General features: G+C 38.3%; 2 protein-coding genes across 7 annotated transcripts; both read left to right on the forward strand.

The window, feature by feature from the left end:
- Positions 1 to 1,131: 1,131 nt before the first annotated feature.
- On the forward strand, positions 1,132 to 6,087 carry Sclp (leucine rich repeat containing protein 20 sclp). Of its 2 annotated transcripts, none has more exons than XM_002055494.4 (4): positions 1,132 to 1,658; positions 5,379 to 5,522; positions 5,596 to 5,763; positions 5,832 to 6,087. In XM_002055494.4, exons 1-4 carry the CDS (start codon positions 1,391 to 1,393, stop codon positions 5,981 to 5,983), a joined length of 732 nt encoding a protein of 243 aa, XP_002055530.1. In that variant the 5' UTR covers positions 1,132 to 1,390; the 3' UTR covers positions 5,984 to 6,087. The 2 variants fall into 2 exon arrangements, with proteins under 2 accessions (XP_002055530.1, XP_015026399.1); XM_015170913.3 differs by lacking the exon at positions 1,132 to 1,658 and adding an exon at positions 4,419 to 4,631.
- Positions 6,088 to 8,409: 2,322 nt separating this feature from the next.
- pot (papillote) lies at positions 8,410 to 18,369 on the forward strand. Of its 5 annotated transcripts, none has more exons than XM_070207145.1 (7): positions 8,410 to 8,547; positions 12,645 to 12,836; positions 13,694 to 13,777; positions 13,841 to 13,978; positions 14,041 to 14,180; positions 14,249 to 16,457; positions 16,520 to 18,369. In XM_070207145.1, exons 1-7 carry the CDS (start codon positions 8,425 to 8,427, stop codon positions 16,655 to 16,657), a joined length of 3,024 nt encoding a protein of 1,007 aa, XP_070063246.1. In that variant the 5' UTR covers positions 8,410 to 8,424; the 3' UTR covers positions 16,658 to 18,369. The 5 variants fall into 5 exon arrangements, with proteins under 5 accessions (XP_070063246.1, XP_015026402.1, XP_015026400.1 ...); XM_015170916.3 differs by lacking the exon at positions 8,410 to 8,547 and adding an exon at positions 8,658 to 8,761; XM_015170914.3 differs by lacking the exon at positions 8,410 to 8,547 and adding an exon at positions 8,765 to 9,077.
- Positions 18,370 to 18,775: the final 406 nt, after the last annotated feature.

Consider the following 18,775-nt stretch of genomic DNA (forward strand, 5'->3'; position numbering starts at 1 on the left):
GTTAAGAGCAGATTATTTTGATACGATATTGTGAGAATGATGATAAACAGACATAGCAAGATCGACGTAGCTCGTCATTCTGAACTAGAACATATATAATTTATGGGGTCAGAGATAATGTGTTCTGCCTGTTACATATACAAAAACCATGCAATGCATGCTACCTTCTTTTAACAATTTTAAAATAGGTTTCGCGAGTAAAACTCTCAGAAAAGTAACTTTCTAAGTACCAATGCGCAAAAACTTGATTTTTTTTAAACGAATACACAGTCATAAACATACATTTATATGCGCACTTATAATCAGTATATAGCAAGTGTGCGGAAAATTTTTACAATAGTTCCGTTAACCGAACATCGCAATTTATCAGATGCGTCAAAGTTCGGATCTATAAGAACGTATGCACACACACTTAGATATGCATATATGTATGTATATCGAGTATATTTTGAGCGTATACGCATCAAATTCGCACTGAAATTTTCGCTCTCTCTCTGTGTGTTGAACTTTTACACTTTTCCGTTGTCAGAACAGAGCAGACCAAGAGAAAGACTGTTTATAACGGAGGCTATTGCTCTTACGATGACAAGACGATTTCGTAGTATGCAATAACACCCTTTCCGTGAAAAAGTCCTAATGATATGGCAGTATTTATGGAACTGATCAGCTAAATACAATTCGAAAACATTCAAAATTTAAGATTCCTGCATTTATTGAAAATCAAAATCTTTATACTATGCCTATTGCATGTCAGGGCAACATTGGAATCTCGACTGTTAATGTCAACAACAATTTTAAGGACGCCTTTTCATACATTCATGCATTTATATATCTTCGACTATATAATGCTTCATAATGGGGATGACTGGATGTCCGTTTCAATCTGACTTGTGTCATTATATATCCGTAACGATTTTTGACACTCAGGCTATGAGGTGTCGATAGTAGTATGTATATTATTGGGAAGAGTATTTGAGATACTTCTTGCCGGGAGTAATCCCAATTTCTGGTTCATTATTTGTTGCTTTTCATGCCATTTTATTTTTCATTTGTTTTGTTATGCGCAGTTTTTCTTTATTCTTCCGTGCTATAAAAACCGAAAGTAAAAAGCATTTTCAATATTTCAATGCGCAAGAGAGTGACGTTCAGTTGGTTATTGAAAAGTTCGCGTTTTAATTCAAAAATTTTTAAAATCGTTTTCAATTTATTCTATTGAGTGCATAAAATAACATCATTTATTCGCTGTTATCTATAAATTTTTTTTTTTTTTTTTGGTGTTGGAGCTAACGTGAAATAAATTGAAATTATCTTCAATTTTTGAACTCCTGTGTTGCGCCAATAGTAGACCGTAAAAATACAACGATCACAATAAAGCAAACAATTAGCAAACATGCGTCCTTTCGGCAATGATATTACAAACATCTCCAACAACAGTGGAGGGGGAAACGGTGAGGATCGTTCAAATGGCAATGGCAACAATGACAGCGGGGAATCGGACTCCTCCAGCAATGAAGTAGCATTGGACACAGAAGTAGATCCCCGTATACCTCCACATATAGCCAGAATTGGCGGCATAGTTACATTCTCGCCAATTGCCGGACGTGGAGTTATACGAGTGGTGCAACGCTGTGAAGACGCTAAGGAGAATCACATGCTAGGTAAGATATATGAGCGTAGTCTTGAAAAGACCATTGTGTCATCTGTAAAGAAAATACAAGGTGGCGCGGAATAGGGATGATGCAAGTTACGCTTTTAATGCGTGACACGCACCTTAATTCGGAAACAAGCACGCAGCGTTGGGTAAAGCAACAGGAAAGGCGCAACTTGTCTTATCAAATGGATAGGAAAAAACATATGTTTAGGTGGAGATGTATGCAACAGCTAAGTGGATTGTATGAGCATATATTGGAGCTGATTAAAGCCTTTCGTTTCTTTATACAGAATTTTTGTTGTCATATTAAAGCTCGTGAAATTCCATAGGAAACTGTCGATAAACACCAATGTTATTCAAAAATGCATTTTCCATTGTATGGCAAAAACTGAGAAAAATGCACAGCCTCATTGTAAAGTGCGCAAAAAGCGTTTTGCCTGTGCGTATACGTGTGTGTTTGTGTTTATACGTCCATATGTATATACATGTATATGTATACTTGTTTTGTACTGACAACTCGGCGCTGTGTTCAGGATATCTCTTATTCGAGCATTATTTATTAACATGTTTTGATTATTTCATAATTTTTCTTGGAAAAAAGACAACGAGGTCTACAGCTTGTCATTGTCTATATATGTATGTATGCTTCGATAAAAATGTTCAATTTTAATAATACTACTCTCCACTAATTTAATTTAATTAGCCCATAATTTCGAATATGCAAATGCATTTAACAGGCAGACGGACTCATTACCTACCCCAAAAAGTATTGTTGATTCTTCTAGCGACCTTTTTACTGTTTAGCTGGAGGTATAGCTGACTCGAGATCTTTGAGATTTTAGGAATGTTTTTTTCTAGGCCTTCTCAGTGTTGTAAATTATTTACACGGTTGATTTGTTGTTGATTGATCGATTTTTTTGGGTCACAATTGCGACTATATTAATATGACTTAGTTTGGTTTAAATCATATACCCTCTTAAGTTGCTGTATCGTCACATCGCGTTTAGTAATGCGTTTTCGTGTCACGAAAGCAATCACGACATACACCCAACTCTAGCTGTTACACATTTATTATTTGTAAAAATGTATTTTCAAAACATAAACAAATTGGCCCACAGCCAATTTCAGTTATTGCGCACTGAGTTTTGTTTCAATAATAAGCTATATATGTACGTAGATATATAAAAACGTCTGTTTTCTCTTTAACGGTCGAGATTGCGTCAAATTCATTTGATTTCATTGCAACGCTTCTTAGTTACTCACAAATTTTCTTTTCAATGACTCAAATTTAAAATAGTTAAAAAAAGAAAGTTCAACTACATGCAACTACGACATGCAGAAGTTTCAGCACTCTTCGACATTTGGCTTTGAAAAATATTACATTTACTCCTCATTTTCATATATGTACATATATATTGAATATATTTATACATATACATGTGTGCATATATACCCCGTCTATTTACGGGGTATTCCTAAGTTTTTATTTGTAAATATATGAAACTGTTGTAAGTGACAGACTGACTAGACTGTTAGAGCTGGGGTTAAGGCGGGGTTCTGGAAATCAGCACCAGCCAGTGTGGAGAATACTTGTTGAAATATTATGTATATAATAGCCAAACGACCCCAAATTCTGATTATACACTGAATACAGAATGGATTTAATTAAAGTACATTCTTGTATGTAGGCAGAAGCTCAAGTGAGTACTAATGAAATTGATTGATATAATCAATTTTCTTGCTAATATATATTTTTTATGTTGACAAAAAAAAAGGTGCTTTTTCTGGCACTCGCGAACCACCTCTGGGTTTGATAGAAGGATCAGGGTATTTTCTAGTCGGGTACTTTTGACTTGAGCACTCTTGCTTCTACTCAAGCATTAATGTATGTATTTCCGACATGTATGAGCTGGAACATTTTATCTGTGTACAATAAAATATAACAACAAGCCAGAAATGAAAAAGTGCACGACAAGGAGATACCCTAAACACTTCCTACCAAAAACCAGAAGCAGCATACGCCTTAGCTTTACAATATTTGCTTTTTTTTATAAATAAATTATAGCAACAGTGCTCTAACCGGCACTGCCCGACTAAGAAATACCCTGGACCATCATCTACCAAGCTCGCTTGATCAAGCTATAGCAAGAAACCCAAAAACACGCTTCTACATATTAAATGGAAAAAAGGGATATAACTCGCATTATTAAAAGTCAAGTTTCCAAATAATATAATATAAATTACGATATTGGCTTTGATCGATTGAATGAAAACGAGACAAGTTTATCATTCGAAAGAAACTACAAACTTTAAAATGTTTAGTGTCTAGCTCTTATAGGTTCTAAGATCGACGCGTTCATACATACGGGCACACTTTATGTTTACACTTTTTGGGGTCGGAAATGCTTTCTTCTCGCCGTTACATACATTTTCACAAGCCACTATACCCTTGTTTTTTTTACCTATTTTTAATGCGTTCATCGTACTAAAGTGACAATGATGATGATCCATTCTTGTGTAGGTCATCGTTTTTGCTGAAGCTGCTTATGCCAAGAGCAGAAAAGAGCCAAACAAAAAAGAGCGTGTAGAAATCTAAAATTGTGTGCATTTTACCTGCGGTCTGATTATGTTGCCGCTTCTCTTTGCTGAACAGTGTACTCTTGCTCTGTTGCGCTCTTTCTCTCTCAGCCTAGGCGCTCGGCTAGTGTACATGGCAATATCAAACATTTAGTGTTGGGCCAGATAGAAGTGCGTTAGGTTCTGTATTTCTGTTTCTATTTATTGATGGCACATGTGTGCATACAAATACTCTATTTATTAGAGTTTTCTATATATACTCTCAATCACATTTTTATAAACAAACCCGCTGATAAACGACAGCGCATTGTGTGCGCATTTTAGGCATATGCTACGGAAATGGCGCACTTGGTGGTTAAAGTAATTGAGCGATGTGAAAATGCAGCCGAAACTTCTCATTTAGGTAAGGGTTTTGGTTCTCAGATATGTACAGACATATGTATGTACTTTCCCCACTATATATATATATATACGTATATATATGTATATATTATGTATACGTATGAAGCTACGCACATACATAAGTAAATATCACAATATAGACTTATTTATGTTTTTATGCATACGATTACATAAATAGATCTATATATAGTTGACTTGTTAACACATAAAAATGTTAATATATATTCATGTATTTGTGTATTTAACTTATCGGAAAAATTAATAAACGTATTTATGTTTGCATATACAGCTAACAAATGTGCTTAGGCTAAAGTGATCGACTAGGAGATACCCTGAACCTTGCGTGGAGTTTTCGTTAGCTGCCTAGCGACACACATATAAAAAAAAACACATATACAACACGGATTACCTTTGTAAACTATACATTCAAAATTTGTTTCAAATGTGTTCGAGCTATGCTTAAAACAGCAAGTCTCGAGATCCAATTTTAGCGATTTCATGTATTTGGGATCGCCAAAAACTGATAAGCTCGCATATATATTTCAAACTTCAAGTCCTGAGCATACCAATTAAAGTTTCCAAGATCGCCGTTTTTACACAAATGGACAAACGAATATTGATAAATCGACGCAGTTGGACAAGCTGATCAAGAATATGTACTCTTTATGGGGCTTACCTTTGCCTATATCTATTATAACCCATTTTCAATATATACAAGCTATAAAATACGAAATCTTGGGGTTTTCAGATCTATCGCAATGTGAATTGATGCAAATACCAGATGCAGTTTATCACCTGATGCGGAATACAATACTACAGACGTGCAACCTTAGCGGCAATGTGCTGAAGAAGCTGACGCCAAAATTTGCGCTGAAATTCAGCGCAATAACAGGTGATTGATTAGCCAGTGTCATTTGTATCGATCGGAAAAATATAACGAAATCGAAAATATAACTGCATTCCAGATCTCAATCTCTCATATAATCAATTGTCAAAACTGCCGGACGAATTGGCCAATCTGAGTGCTTTAACCACCTTAAATATCTCTCACAACTCGTTTATAACATTACCTCAAGTCGTCTTTAAGCTTCAGAAGCTTGCCACCTTGGATGCTCAACAGAATGCCATTTTGGGTAAGTACACTCGCCCGACCGTTGGTTGCATCAATACAGCAATTACCTAACCCGAATGGCACTTTCAGAGATTGATACTGATGAAGCAATTAGCAGTGACTCCCTGGCTTTAGTGGATCTGCGCAACAATCCACTGAGCAGAAACTGTCGTCGCAAACTACAAGATTACAAAACTAGCTTCCGCCTAGAGATTTCAAGTGATGTTGAAGACGATTGGTAGGGCTGGGTGTATTTAAATAATTTAATTGTTATCTTTAGAAAACACTTGCTGTAATGTTTTCAATGATTTGATTAATTCGGTTAATTAAAGTACATGTACATTAACAGCAACAATTCTATTTTAGCGAAACTGAAGCATTTCCAATGAGTGCAGCTTATGACGCACCTATACCTACTCATAGGATATAATTACACTATGCAACAAATTTAGACTTTTTGCAACCTTACTTATTTAGTAATTTACCAACTAATTAGGAATATATAAAATTATGTTGAATACCAATAACAGGCAAGAGGCATGTCCGGCCCCATCAATTTCTATGTACTCCTTACCCGGACTGCGAGCTGTTTCGATTTAGCCAAGTCCGTCTGTATGAACGAGAAAAGCTAGAGACATACAATTTGGAATATATACTCACCCATATTATATGCAAAAGGAGTTTATCATTTGTTGTCGAAATAACGATATAACTCGATTTTGAGGCTGGGTCTTATAAGCATAACTCAAAAACATTGAAACCACTCATTTTTATACCCTGAGCCCATTGAAAATGGGTAGAATGCTCTTATGGTCATATATGTAACCTAACCTACCCTGCATCAATAGCCTAGGACAGGAGATCCCCGTTTAGGGAATTTCCGTGTCGACTAGAACACTTACTTGTTTAAGCTATAAAGCCTTGTGATGGTATATACTCACTTGAATGCCATATCGAACAATAAAGTTTTCAATTTTTTTCAAAATTTAATCCTCTAGGATAAAACGTGCAGGAAATTAATGAACAAGGTGGTTTTTCAATTCCAACTATTGGTTCTTAGTTCGTTTTTATATATATGTATGGTAAATTTAACTTCAGATAGTACGAATAAATATGAAATATATTTAGATAGACAGACGAACATGACTAGATCTACTCGGCTATTGTAACTGATTCCCTACTGTTTCCCCGAAATGTAGGTCCTTTAGAGCTTCTACCCGCAAGTGTTGAAAAATTATGGACATCATTTAGATGAAACTTTTTTGTTTACTATTCAATCGGCCTCAAAGTCATTTTCAAAGATCTATTTGATAAAAAGGGTAAAAGGTTATAAGGGTGAAGTTTTAAGATTCGTTCTTCGACCTCTAACTTATTTTCAAAGCACTACATAAGAACTTCCTGAATAGATGTGTTAACAATTTTGAAAATTCCATCCGCAGCTGTGGAAAATGTGTCCAGACTCATTTTCACAAAGCATTGTGAAAATTTACTTGATACGTTTTTTGGAAAAATCCACCGCTCTTGGATGGAAAATGCGGGCTTATTGAAAGAATGTTTTTTTTTTGGCTATAAGATTCTCACCACAAGACTTTCATGGATGGAAAGGGTCGATTGTAACTTTAAGTTATTTATTTTTGTTTGATGGATTTTAAAATGTATCTATTAAAATTTGACTTTAGACTTTGAGTTCGAGATAATACGGGTAGATTTAAATTGTCTAGCGACGAGAAATAATTAAAAAATGTATATCTAAAATTTGAACCACAAAACCTTACACAAGCAAGGAGCATAAGTTTGTATGTAAATGCGTATGAAAAACTTAAATTGATGGTTACAACAATGACTCGAATTTCTTAAAATATCTAGAACTCGTTGAAAATGGATATAAATCGTATCAAAATTAATTCTATGGCACGCACAGAAATTTTGTTAATTTTATTAATATTGCTTGCTTAACACGATTCAATAGATACAGAAAATCGAAACTGTCAGCTTTTTTGTTCTAATACCCAAGTTTATACTGTGTGGTATGTTTTGCTGTTTTTAAGAGTGTAAGTCTGTGTCCCATTTCAGGGTCAGAGATATCTGCGTCTTCCACAAGTAGACACATAAATTGCTTTGGAAAATAGAAGAAATATTTGGTTAATAGGTTTTTCGAAGAAAAATAGTATGAGTCAAAACTGAATTGAGCAAAGTAAGTAATGTCGCATTTTAGTCATCACAGTCAGCAAGAAACAACAACCCTTTCCGATCTGAGCATCATTATCAATCGTAGTTGTGTGCATTGTATGTGTTCAACGATTAAGAAAAGTCAAGAGCGTGGCGCTCAGCAACTCTCAATTGCTTGCTCTTTTCGAGCCACTTTTCATAAACTTTTAACTTGGCTGAGAAACGGCAAGCGGCTTACCCAGCAAATGATGTGAGAGACAGAGCCAGAGACTGAGCCAGTGCCAACGCAAATAAAGCAGACATAACAATAACAGGTTTGGCAACAAGCCGAGAGAAACTTGTACAGATACCGAATCCGATGCTATGTCGAGATACCCCTCCATCAGAGCTCAGTCCGAGAGCTTGGAGTCTCGGTTAGTTGATCACGGGCAAGTCTGATGGAGACGAGAGGCGTAGGTCAGCTTAAGCTGGTTCTGACTATACAAATTCGTTGCGCACTGCTGGTCGCGCGGTCATGGGACGGGGGACGGTGGGATTAGAAACGGGAGCTGCACTGGTGAACAAGTCAAAAACCGCGTCAGTGAGTAGAGAGCGACTGAGAGTCAACGGAATGATTAATTCACAGACACCAGCACAGGTATACGTATACACATACAAACAAACGGCAATATGTATGTATTGCACAGATACGGGTACGTGGGCAAAGCTCGTCTGATGGTAAACCAACATGGCCAAAGGTGGGAGCCAGAGCCAAAGCAGAAGCGGGAGCGGAAGTGGCTGACGCTGTGGAGCAGCGCCAAACGCTTGGTAGTCGCTGTCAAATGGCAAACGGCCGCAACAGTCGCAAGCAGGTAACCTACTAGAGCGCGTTCGGGCACGGACAAATATTAGCCGCTTGCATAGAATTGACAACAAAAAAAAAAATATATAAAACAAATTTAAAAAAATCATTTTAACGAACGATCCACCGACCGCGCTAGTAAAACATCAAAGCGCGACGCGAAAAATATTCAACAAATTTAAAGCAACAAAACTATTGCTATACTCGTACAAGACCGAGTTCCCGCAATACCATTGCGAAACTCTGTTGTTTACGGCTTGATGTATACATTTGTATATACATATGTATATTCAACGTTCAGTATAGTACAGTAAAGACTAGGAAAAGTGAGCTACATATACGTTAGTAGCATACCCCAATTACTAATTACAAGCAAATGCATCTGCACATATGTACATTTATTGTATATTGTATATGTATTTTTTGAATATTACATATTTTTACCATTTCACCGTTGATTAATGTTGCAATGTTGCATGCAAAGGGGCTTTTAGCCTCGATTTGCAAGCTCTTTTTTGTTGTATTTTTTGTGTGTTTAAAAAATGTACATTATAACATGAATACATACAAATTAAACGGTATATGTACGTACCAAAGTGCTATGACATACTATTAATGGATTATTATTACTATGCATATATGTATGAACATATATTTGCTTGGTATGTCATAAGTCTCCACGAACTCTCTGGAAATTGGATCAAAATACATGATACATACATATATAATCACATCGAGTTACCTAAATGCAGACATATGCGTGTACATATCAGTTTGAAGCCAGAGAATTCAAAGACTGAGATCTCAATAAAATCTCTGTATTTCTTAGAGAGTGCAGAAGTTCATGACCACGAATACCTTCGAGACAGTGGTAGTAGACAAGGTTTTCCTACGCTTTTTTTAAGCGTAATCAGTTAATTGAATCTCGTGTTTGTTCCCAAGTGCTTCAGAGTACTTCATTTCAATATAACTACGATCAACTTAACTTCGTTCGCATCCGTACCTCAAGAATTTCCTCCACATATGCACATAGATACTTGGACATACACATATGTATATGATAATAAACACAAAAATACTCGCATACATATGTACATGCATGATGTGATGTGTGGGCAACATACGGTCGGAATATTGCTAATCCGTTGCCAAGGCTGCGGCTGTGGCTGGGCTTCTGGTTCTGGTTCTGGCTCCGCCTTTTGTTCTATCTCTGTCTGTGGGTCTTATATATGTACATAGATACGGATGTAGCAGGCGTTGGGCTCATGGGATGCTGGCTTGGATTAGACCACAATGTATGTATGTACATGAATATGTACTTGAGGCTGACATACTCGTAATTACACTAGCACAACTTTACCAGCGACATCATTTCATCAAGTTTTAAGCAGCTACTCTGTCTACCGCGTCACGTAATCATTAAGCCAGTACGAGAGGAGAGCCGAGCAAGCTGAGTATAGGAGCAGACGCAGAGAGAGAGAGAGAGAGAGAGAGAGAGAAAGAGAGAGAGAGAGCGAGAGAGACGCAATCTACGACAATTCAAAATACCAGTTTTACTCGAAATTGCCGTCATCTGAGCTTATTGTTGCGCCAAGTCTTTCAATAAGTGCGACATACGTACATACGAACATATTTTCATATATATTTATATATACATATGAACAAACAAGTATATAGATATGCAAGTACTAACATATGTATGTACATACATATGTATGTAACTATACATTCGAGCTTGTACGAGTTACAATACCACACAACGTACATTTACACACTGAAATCATGTACACTGTTTGTACATAAATATGCCTACATATATATGTATATATGCATGTATGTAAGTGCACGCATGTGTGTGTGTGTAAATTCTTCAAATGCGTATTCTTTTCAGTTTTGTGTGTGTGTGTTTCACACAAAATGTATTAGAAGTTTCCTAATACTATTGAATATTGTTGAATATTGTCTTAATTGAATATTTTGTTCCTGTTTCTTCAGACACTTTTATAAACGCATCTATACTTGGGTAGATTTTAAATATTTATGTACATACATACATATGTATATGTGTTCTAACCTGAGCCGCTCTGCCCTTTGCCATTTAAGCCATTTTATTGTCAATTATCAATTTTCGGCTAAAATTTCTTGGTCAACTGGCAGACTGTTGCTGTTTATACGTATATACATACGTACTTACGTACACATGTATATGGATACAGTTATTTTAACCTTCAAAATGTATTTAATTAGCATTATGACTAATTCAAATCTGCAAAAGGCAAATGATGCAAAAAAAAAAAACCTCGAACGTTGTGTGACATCCAGTTAAGAGCTAGCGATATATGTATGTATGTACATGTATATGTATTACTTGCACTTATGTAGATACTAGTACACAGATACTGATGCACTTGAATTCATTGGTTCTTTTAGTTAGGGAATTTGAAGAGCCAGAGCGAGCCTAGTTGGAGCCAGCACCAGGCAAATACATCAAGTTATGTAAAACCTTGCTCAGAAGGCTCTCCTACGAGCGTTTTCAGCTGTACCTGTTTAGGGTGCTTGTGTGTTTGTATTGGCCATTTGGCAAAAACTTGTTTGAACAACCAATGCTCAAGCCAAGTAGAATTTGAGCCACAAAGCAACTCGATTTGCTTTTAACATTTTTCTTGACGTCGTTTTCTTGAATTGCAGCTGCGCAGACTGCTCAAGGCGACTGTCTGACAAATATGGCGAAACTGTCGTAGGAGTTTTTATTTGACTTTAGTGGATAGAGCACATTGGCATGTGTAAGCGTAGCTGTATGTATGTATATGTACGAATGTGTCTACATACATACATCGATCTGATGGTCTGCAGTTGCGTGAAGCTTTCGTTGTTGCGTATGTCAGGCATACCTTATGCAATACACCCAAAAGCAGATTACATGCCTTTTTAGCAAATACATATGTTCATTTTAGCATCCAATAAAAACTACTTATTATTATTTAATATGACCATTCCACTTTATATTTCCAACTGCATCGTGTGGTCAGTCTCTATAAGATTTCTTAGTTACACAAACTCAATCTGAAATTGAATCATTTCGTTTTGTTCAACAAACCTAAATACACGGCCCTTTTGGCGTTTTGTCATTTCTAGTCCAATCTCCGTTTGTATCTCGAGCTACTTGAGGTTGAAGAAAGTCATGAATGCGATTAACAACAACTTCAGAATTTTGTTGCTTATTATTTACTGGCGATGAAAGAAGTCGATGAAAAATGTGTTGTTCTTATACCTATTGTTGTTGAATGGAGAGAAACTTTGAAGTTATATGTATGTGTGCGTGTGTTATTTTTGTTTCTTTTTTTTTTTTAACATTTTTGTCTGATTTGTGTGTGCGGCAACTACATATTTGGGGCGAAGGTCGTTGACAGAAGTCATTAGCGATGGCAACGAATGGTATGAATAACCGAAATAAGAATTCCATTGGCTGATCAAGCTGGCATTCACCTGGAGGCAAGCGTTATTCCCAAGTGATCCATATCCATTTAGCAGTCAGCGGCTGCATTGCTTTCGATAGCTAGTCAGCAATCACAATTAGATACAAGCCCTAGTCGTTCTAACCCCAATTTGGCAACTTGACGATAATTGATCGTAATGCAAGTTGCTCGAATGCAGCTGCGCCGATCTGCAACAAGAGATAACAAGAGTATCTAAGAGCAGCTGCAGCTGCAGCTGCACTCGAGTTTCCCCCAACTGGCAATTGCAGCTTTACGGGCCGCTACCTGTGGGCCGCAGCCCAAAGCTAGGTTTATCGCCAGAATATTGTGGGCTTTATTGTGTGCACACTTTTCCATTTCAGGCTGCTTATTTTGCTATTTCTTAACATTTTCTTTGTCGTGTTGCATTCTTCACAGATACGTTTGAGCAAAATGCAGTCAGACCCATCGCCGCTGTGGTCCAGCAGTTTGCGCTGCCTGCTTACCACCTCCATCCTGTTGCTGGTGTTCAGCGGTAAGACAGTGGCTCAATCCAATTACGTGCAACATGGCGATAGCGGCAACTACTCTACAAACGGACTGCCCGAGGAGGCGACCCTGGATGGCAAGGTAAGGAGTTAATTCTTAGCATTTGGGTACGAATGCAAAGCATATATTATTTTGGGAACGTGTAAATGTACATTTACATATGCATATTTATAAATAACTTTTTTTTTATAATATATATATGAATTACCCCTTTTCGGGATTTTTGCTTTCTGCTCACCGAGCCGGCAATAACTTTTAGCCTTCGTAATTCTCTGATACTGCATAATAATGTACAAATGCTGGAGGCTTCTTAATTCTTAGATTATGGGAGGGACAAAAGTCAATTAGATGCATCAAGAATATTAATTTCTTAAAAGAGACGCGTGGTGACTGGTGATGATTTTTAATTGAATTTCCTCCGATCTTCGGGTATCCAATTACAATCGACATTATTTGTTTTCACACTTTCGTTTGTGACTGTTTGATTCAATAATAACTATATTATGAAAGAATTGTCGAAACTGGCAGGCTCTGATATGCTGAGTACGCTAATATAAAGCAAATGTGTTAGTTGGACTTAACAAGTCTTCGAAACTGAAAGACTAGTTTGCTTAGAAATAGGGCCAATTCGAAGCGAAACAATGAAACAAGTTGGCACCAGAAACAATAACCCCATTACTTGAGCTGAGAGACTTGAATGCATATGAACGTGTATTGTTATTATCGAGGACACAGTCAAAGCCAGCCTCAACGGAAGCTTCAGTCATGTGATGCGATTCCACACTAGTAGCTTATATAATATGATAATCTGTGGAAGCTCTGTGGATTGTGTAAGGTTTGGATTGGTTGAACTTGTTGCCTTATTGCAAGCTTCCCACGCAATATGTAATAGGAAGACTGTTTATTTTTTCATTAAACTTTTTATTACTGCTTTCCAGGTAACCAAGTTGGACGATATAAGCCCCTTGATTTTTCTGAATCGCACCAAAGCAGCGCTCAACTGCGCCGCAGGTTCAATGCAAGTAAGTGGCATTTATGCCTGAAAAGATTCAAGCAAGACTCACCTTAAACCATTGCTGCTGCAGGTTGATCTCAAATTCAATGATCCATTCCATGGCATCATTCAGGCCGACTACGATCGCAGCAGCGCGTGCCGCGTTAGTGGCAAAGGCGCACTTAGCTATCGCCTGGAGCTCCCACTTAAGGGCTGTGGCACAATACAGGTAAGCATATCATTTCTCAAGTCCACGCAGTCCAACTCATAATTTCAGTGTGACTTTAACAGAATCCCACACGCGTGTTCACCAACAACATTATTGTGCGCTTCCATGCCAATTTGGAAATGGATGGCGATGAGATCATCACAATAGTTTGTCGGTATCCGCCGCCGGTGCCTTCACTGCCACCCGCATTGCCAGCACCCATGTAAGTAGTAGCAGCAGTGTTAAGTAGAAGATGGTTTCTCATTGGAAATAACATTTTTGTGTTTGCAGATTAAATCCTATTGCCACTGGAGCTGTACTCCAGCCGCCACTAAAGGGCATACAAATATTAATGATCATCTGTGCTATCATGTTCCTGACGCTTTTGCTGTTGGGCCTAGCCGTCTCCTACTACTGTCTGCGAAGCCGGCCCATACCAGTCGTACGGCGTTTACCTATGAGCATGGGTAGCGGATCGGAGATAACCAAGTTGAGCGGTAGCAGTGCTGGCAATATTAGCGCATTCGAGGGTGTGAAAATACCTCGCGCCCATGCCGCACTCCAAGCCGTCTATAGCTCCTCGGGCAGCGAAGGCGCCTTGATACCTTCGGACTATCCCAGTGAATCGCATTCAGAAATCGAGGAGATTGACACTCGTTCGTTACCGTTCAGTTCAGCGGGCAGTTTTGAAAATCGAGCATTTGTTCAAGAAACTTCAAGTATATATAGTGACCATTATAGCCCGACCCAAGAAATACCTGCAGCTAACGCAATCATGACTACCGTTTCCCGACAAACCAATTCTATACAAGAGGTGGCCGCTGGTTCACCGAAGTTCGATGTTCAGGTCCGGGTAAAGAAATCTCCACCGCCAATTCCATCACCCGTCACTTCCGACACGGAGAGCATGGCCACGCTGCGGACCGATCGTAACAATTTGTCCACCATTATGGAGGCATATGAAGATCGGGAAAGTGTCATGACCATGGACTCGTTGCCGCCCCAAGTAGAGACGATGCAGTCGCAATTTACTTATGTGCCGGAGCTGCATCCAGCACCGCAGCAGCCGCAGCCACAACCGCTACCCATGGTAGCCGAGCCTAAGTTCTCAGTGTACACACGCACGCATCATGAGGTCGTAGATGGTCGCCCAGAAACCTGGTCTGACTACACCGATGGGCCGGAGCCAAGCGAGATTACAGACCTAGCCTCTGAGGCACCTGAAAGACTAGTACATGACACAAGTCGTGCAGTGGAATCGATGCACTACTACGAGGACGAGTATGTACCAGCGGAGCCAGTGGTGCTATCCCCGGTGCTGCCTGTAACATCGCACACAGTGGACGACATCTATTTGCGTACGGTTACTGAGAAAAAAACCATCGAAGACATTGAAAGCCACAAGCGTCGTGTTACCGAGTACAAGAGTAAGCCGAAAGCGCCACTGCCACCTCCTCCTCCGCCGATTGTTGATCCCAAGTTCGACGTTAAGGTGCGCAATTATCCGAGCCAGCGCGAAGAGCAGCAATGGGAAAACTTTTCTGATATCTCTAGCGCCTCTGGTCTTACACTGACGCCCAAGATGGCGCGCACCGAGCTAAGTTTGCCGCCTGCTGAGCCACCGGCGCAAATTCACGATAACAAGCTTAAGTTGACCAGCCCCGAGCTAGTTGGAAACATGAAACCGATTGAGGTGCCACCACAGGACAAAGATGTGCCCAACTGGGATGTCCTCATACGCATACTAGAGGAGCCTGAGCTATCAGAAATTGGTGACGATGCTAGTTCCGTGCACAATATAAGCTATGATGATAGGGCCAAGTGGAAGGAAATTATCACCACGCAATCTTCATTGCGTACAATGCTCACAGAAGCTGTTGTGCGTGAAGACTTTGAACGTATCCGCCAGGACACGCGCTATGAACGCATGTTCGAGCCGCAGACTTGGGACGTCATCATACGCATCCTTGCACCGCCCAATGACGACGATACTGACGTGGAGACGCGCGGCCCCAAGCGTGGCAAGAAGGCGCCTCCGCAGCCCTGGGACACACGCTCGAGGCGCAGTTCCCTGCCCACGCTATACGAGTATGATAGCGACGGTGGATCCAGCGTGCGAACCATACGCAACGATCCAACATTACCGCTACATGGTGGCCCATTGGGTGTTGGTGCCGGGCCTGGTCCGTTCAATACGCAACGGTCACGACGAAGCTCGCGCACCTCATACCAAACGGACCACAACGACTTCCGATCAATGTCTGAGGTGACCGTTGATTTTGGCAGGCCACAGCCAGATAATCTGGATAATGTAAGCGATGCCAGCTCGTATTATCACATGCAGTACTACGATGACGAGGACAGGCGTTCCTTCCATCGGTCAATCAGCCATCCATCACTGGCTCGCTCCGCAAGTGAATTCACCGAGCACTGGACAGCACCCGATGAGCTAGAAGTCTCCTCGCCAGAGGGCACGCCCCGCGCCTATCGGGCACGTCAGGTGAGTACTGGAACCATAACGTCCCAAGCCCATATAATAATGCTCTGCCTATCAATTTGCAGCCATTAACGCTAGCTCAGCTCGAATCGGTTCAACCTGAGGAGCGCATCGTATCTCAGACGCAAAGCGAATACGTGGAGACGCATCAAAGCATCTTTCAATCTGAAAAGCAGTTGCCCCAGCCCCCGCGCAAATGGTAGGCGGCGCACTGTCTCCACCACAAGCCTTATTTTTTTTTTTTTTGTTTTTTTAATTATTCGGCCAAACACATAAGCGCAAAATACGTTTCGGGTGGGGTTATTAATACTTAGTTTTGACAGTAATACATACATAATTGCTTTTACAAATTAAGATCTTGAAGTAAACTCTTCAGCTGATTTAACTTTATCAACCACTCTGATAAATAACTGTAAAGCATATCATTAAATATAACTGAAATCTTACCGGGACATTATAGTCACAATTCAAAATTGTAAACCATTCCAATTAGTAAATTCTCTGAAGTGAATGCCCCATTTATAAATATTTATATACGAAATGACGCAATACTAACAAACGTGCCAATTACAATTGCCTGACAAAATGTCCACACAGTTTGCAATATTAACATAAATTTAAATGCAAATCTGATCAATTTTAGTTCATAAAGCAGAATCGACATTCATGTGGATGGGCACTTGTAAATTCTTTAACAACCCAAAACTTGGGGTCCTATTATTTTTTTTCTTTCAAACATATGTATATGTATATATGTATTTATGTATGTATGTATGTATGTATGTATGTATCTAATCTAACGATATAGCGTCTTAAGCTGATAGAGTAAATATGTAAGTGCCTTAAAATTACATATGTATATGTACCCCTACAAGGATATATGTACATATATATGTGTATGATTCTCTAATTTGCATTAAACACTATACTGCCCTTTAATATCTCAAAGAACATGTGAATGTTTTTTTTTTTTTTTTTTTTTGGTTATTAATTGGCCAATCGTATTAATACAGCAAGCTTTGTTAAGAAGTATCTTCAAGCGAACCACTCTATAAGACATTCCTACTGCCACACACAAGGAGATAAGCGAAATGAAAGATATATGAATGATAGGAGATATGAAGATCACATTAATTAACTAGTTGTGGAGAGCTTACAGGTTTTCAAGTATTAATAAAATAGCTAATAATACAAATGAATGGTTGGGTGAAGGTATTTTCAATACTAAAAGTATATCTAAATAGACTCCTAATCAAACATGCGACAGAATCAACAAATATGACTTCCACTATTTTCTGCTTTTGCGGACTTTAATATTGTTAGGTACCGCATCAAATATACACTATATATATATATATATATATATATATATATGTATGGATAGCATAATTATGTATTAAAAATATATACTTTTTTTGATGTTGAAAAGTTGCATATAGATAACTATACTAACTAATCCGTCCAAGTTAAATGCATATTTTAAAATATTATTTTTAATTAGTAACAAGATTTAACTACTTTCTTCGGGATACCGAAGATGCATACATATAACACTTCTACAGATCGATGATAACTGCAAAAGCTTATTTAGTGAGAATACATTTTTGTTCTATTCACTCTGCGGATCCAATTTCGGTAAATTGCATATGGTAAAGGTTGTAGGTAAAGAGTTTATCTAAGCTTGAGTTATCAGAACTTGGACTAGACCAGACTATGTACAACACATTATGCAACGGTTTATAAATTCAAAAATGATGTAAGAAGTTTCCTTATTATCTTACTGTTATATAATATAATCACAATCCATTTAATAAATCCTAATGAAACTTAGTTGATTAATATTTATCATAACAGAACTGTCTGTAATCAATGTAAGACAATGAAAATACAATGGAAAAAAAAATCTACTAACAAATCGCCCATTTGTTTTATTTAAGTGTGTGTATAATCAATGTAGGTATTTAAGTAATCACCATAAATCTGTTTGACAAAATTTATATCGAAGTGTGCCCTGACTGACTGTTTGATAATAAGTACACAAATCAAATCGTAAGAGCTAAGAAGTTAAGATGTTAACAGTTCCTATTCTTGATAATACAGCAAAATGGTTGAATATACTTTGTTTGGCATTGGATCGACCTTAAAAACTAATTTTCAATAGTATTTGCTGAAATTCAATCAAAATTCTAAAAAACTATTTTGAATGTCCACATGAAGTTGTGTCATCTATGCATATGTTGTATGGTTATTGGTAAAAGGCTATAATGGATGGGTGTAAATGCATGTAACAGGCAGAAGGAAGCGTCTGCGACCCCATAAAG

The sequence above is a fragment of the Drosophila virilis genome, chromosome X (genome assembly GCF_030788295.1).
Source record: "Drosophila virilis strain 15010-1051.87 chromosome X, Dvir_AGI_RSII-ME, whole genome shotgun sequence".
In the NCBI taxonomy this organism is placed as follows: domain Eukaryota; kingdom Metazoa; phylum Arthropoda; class Insecta; order Diptera; family Drosophilidae; genus Drosophila; species Drosophila virilis.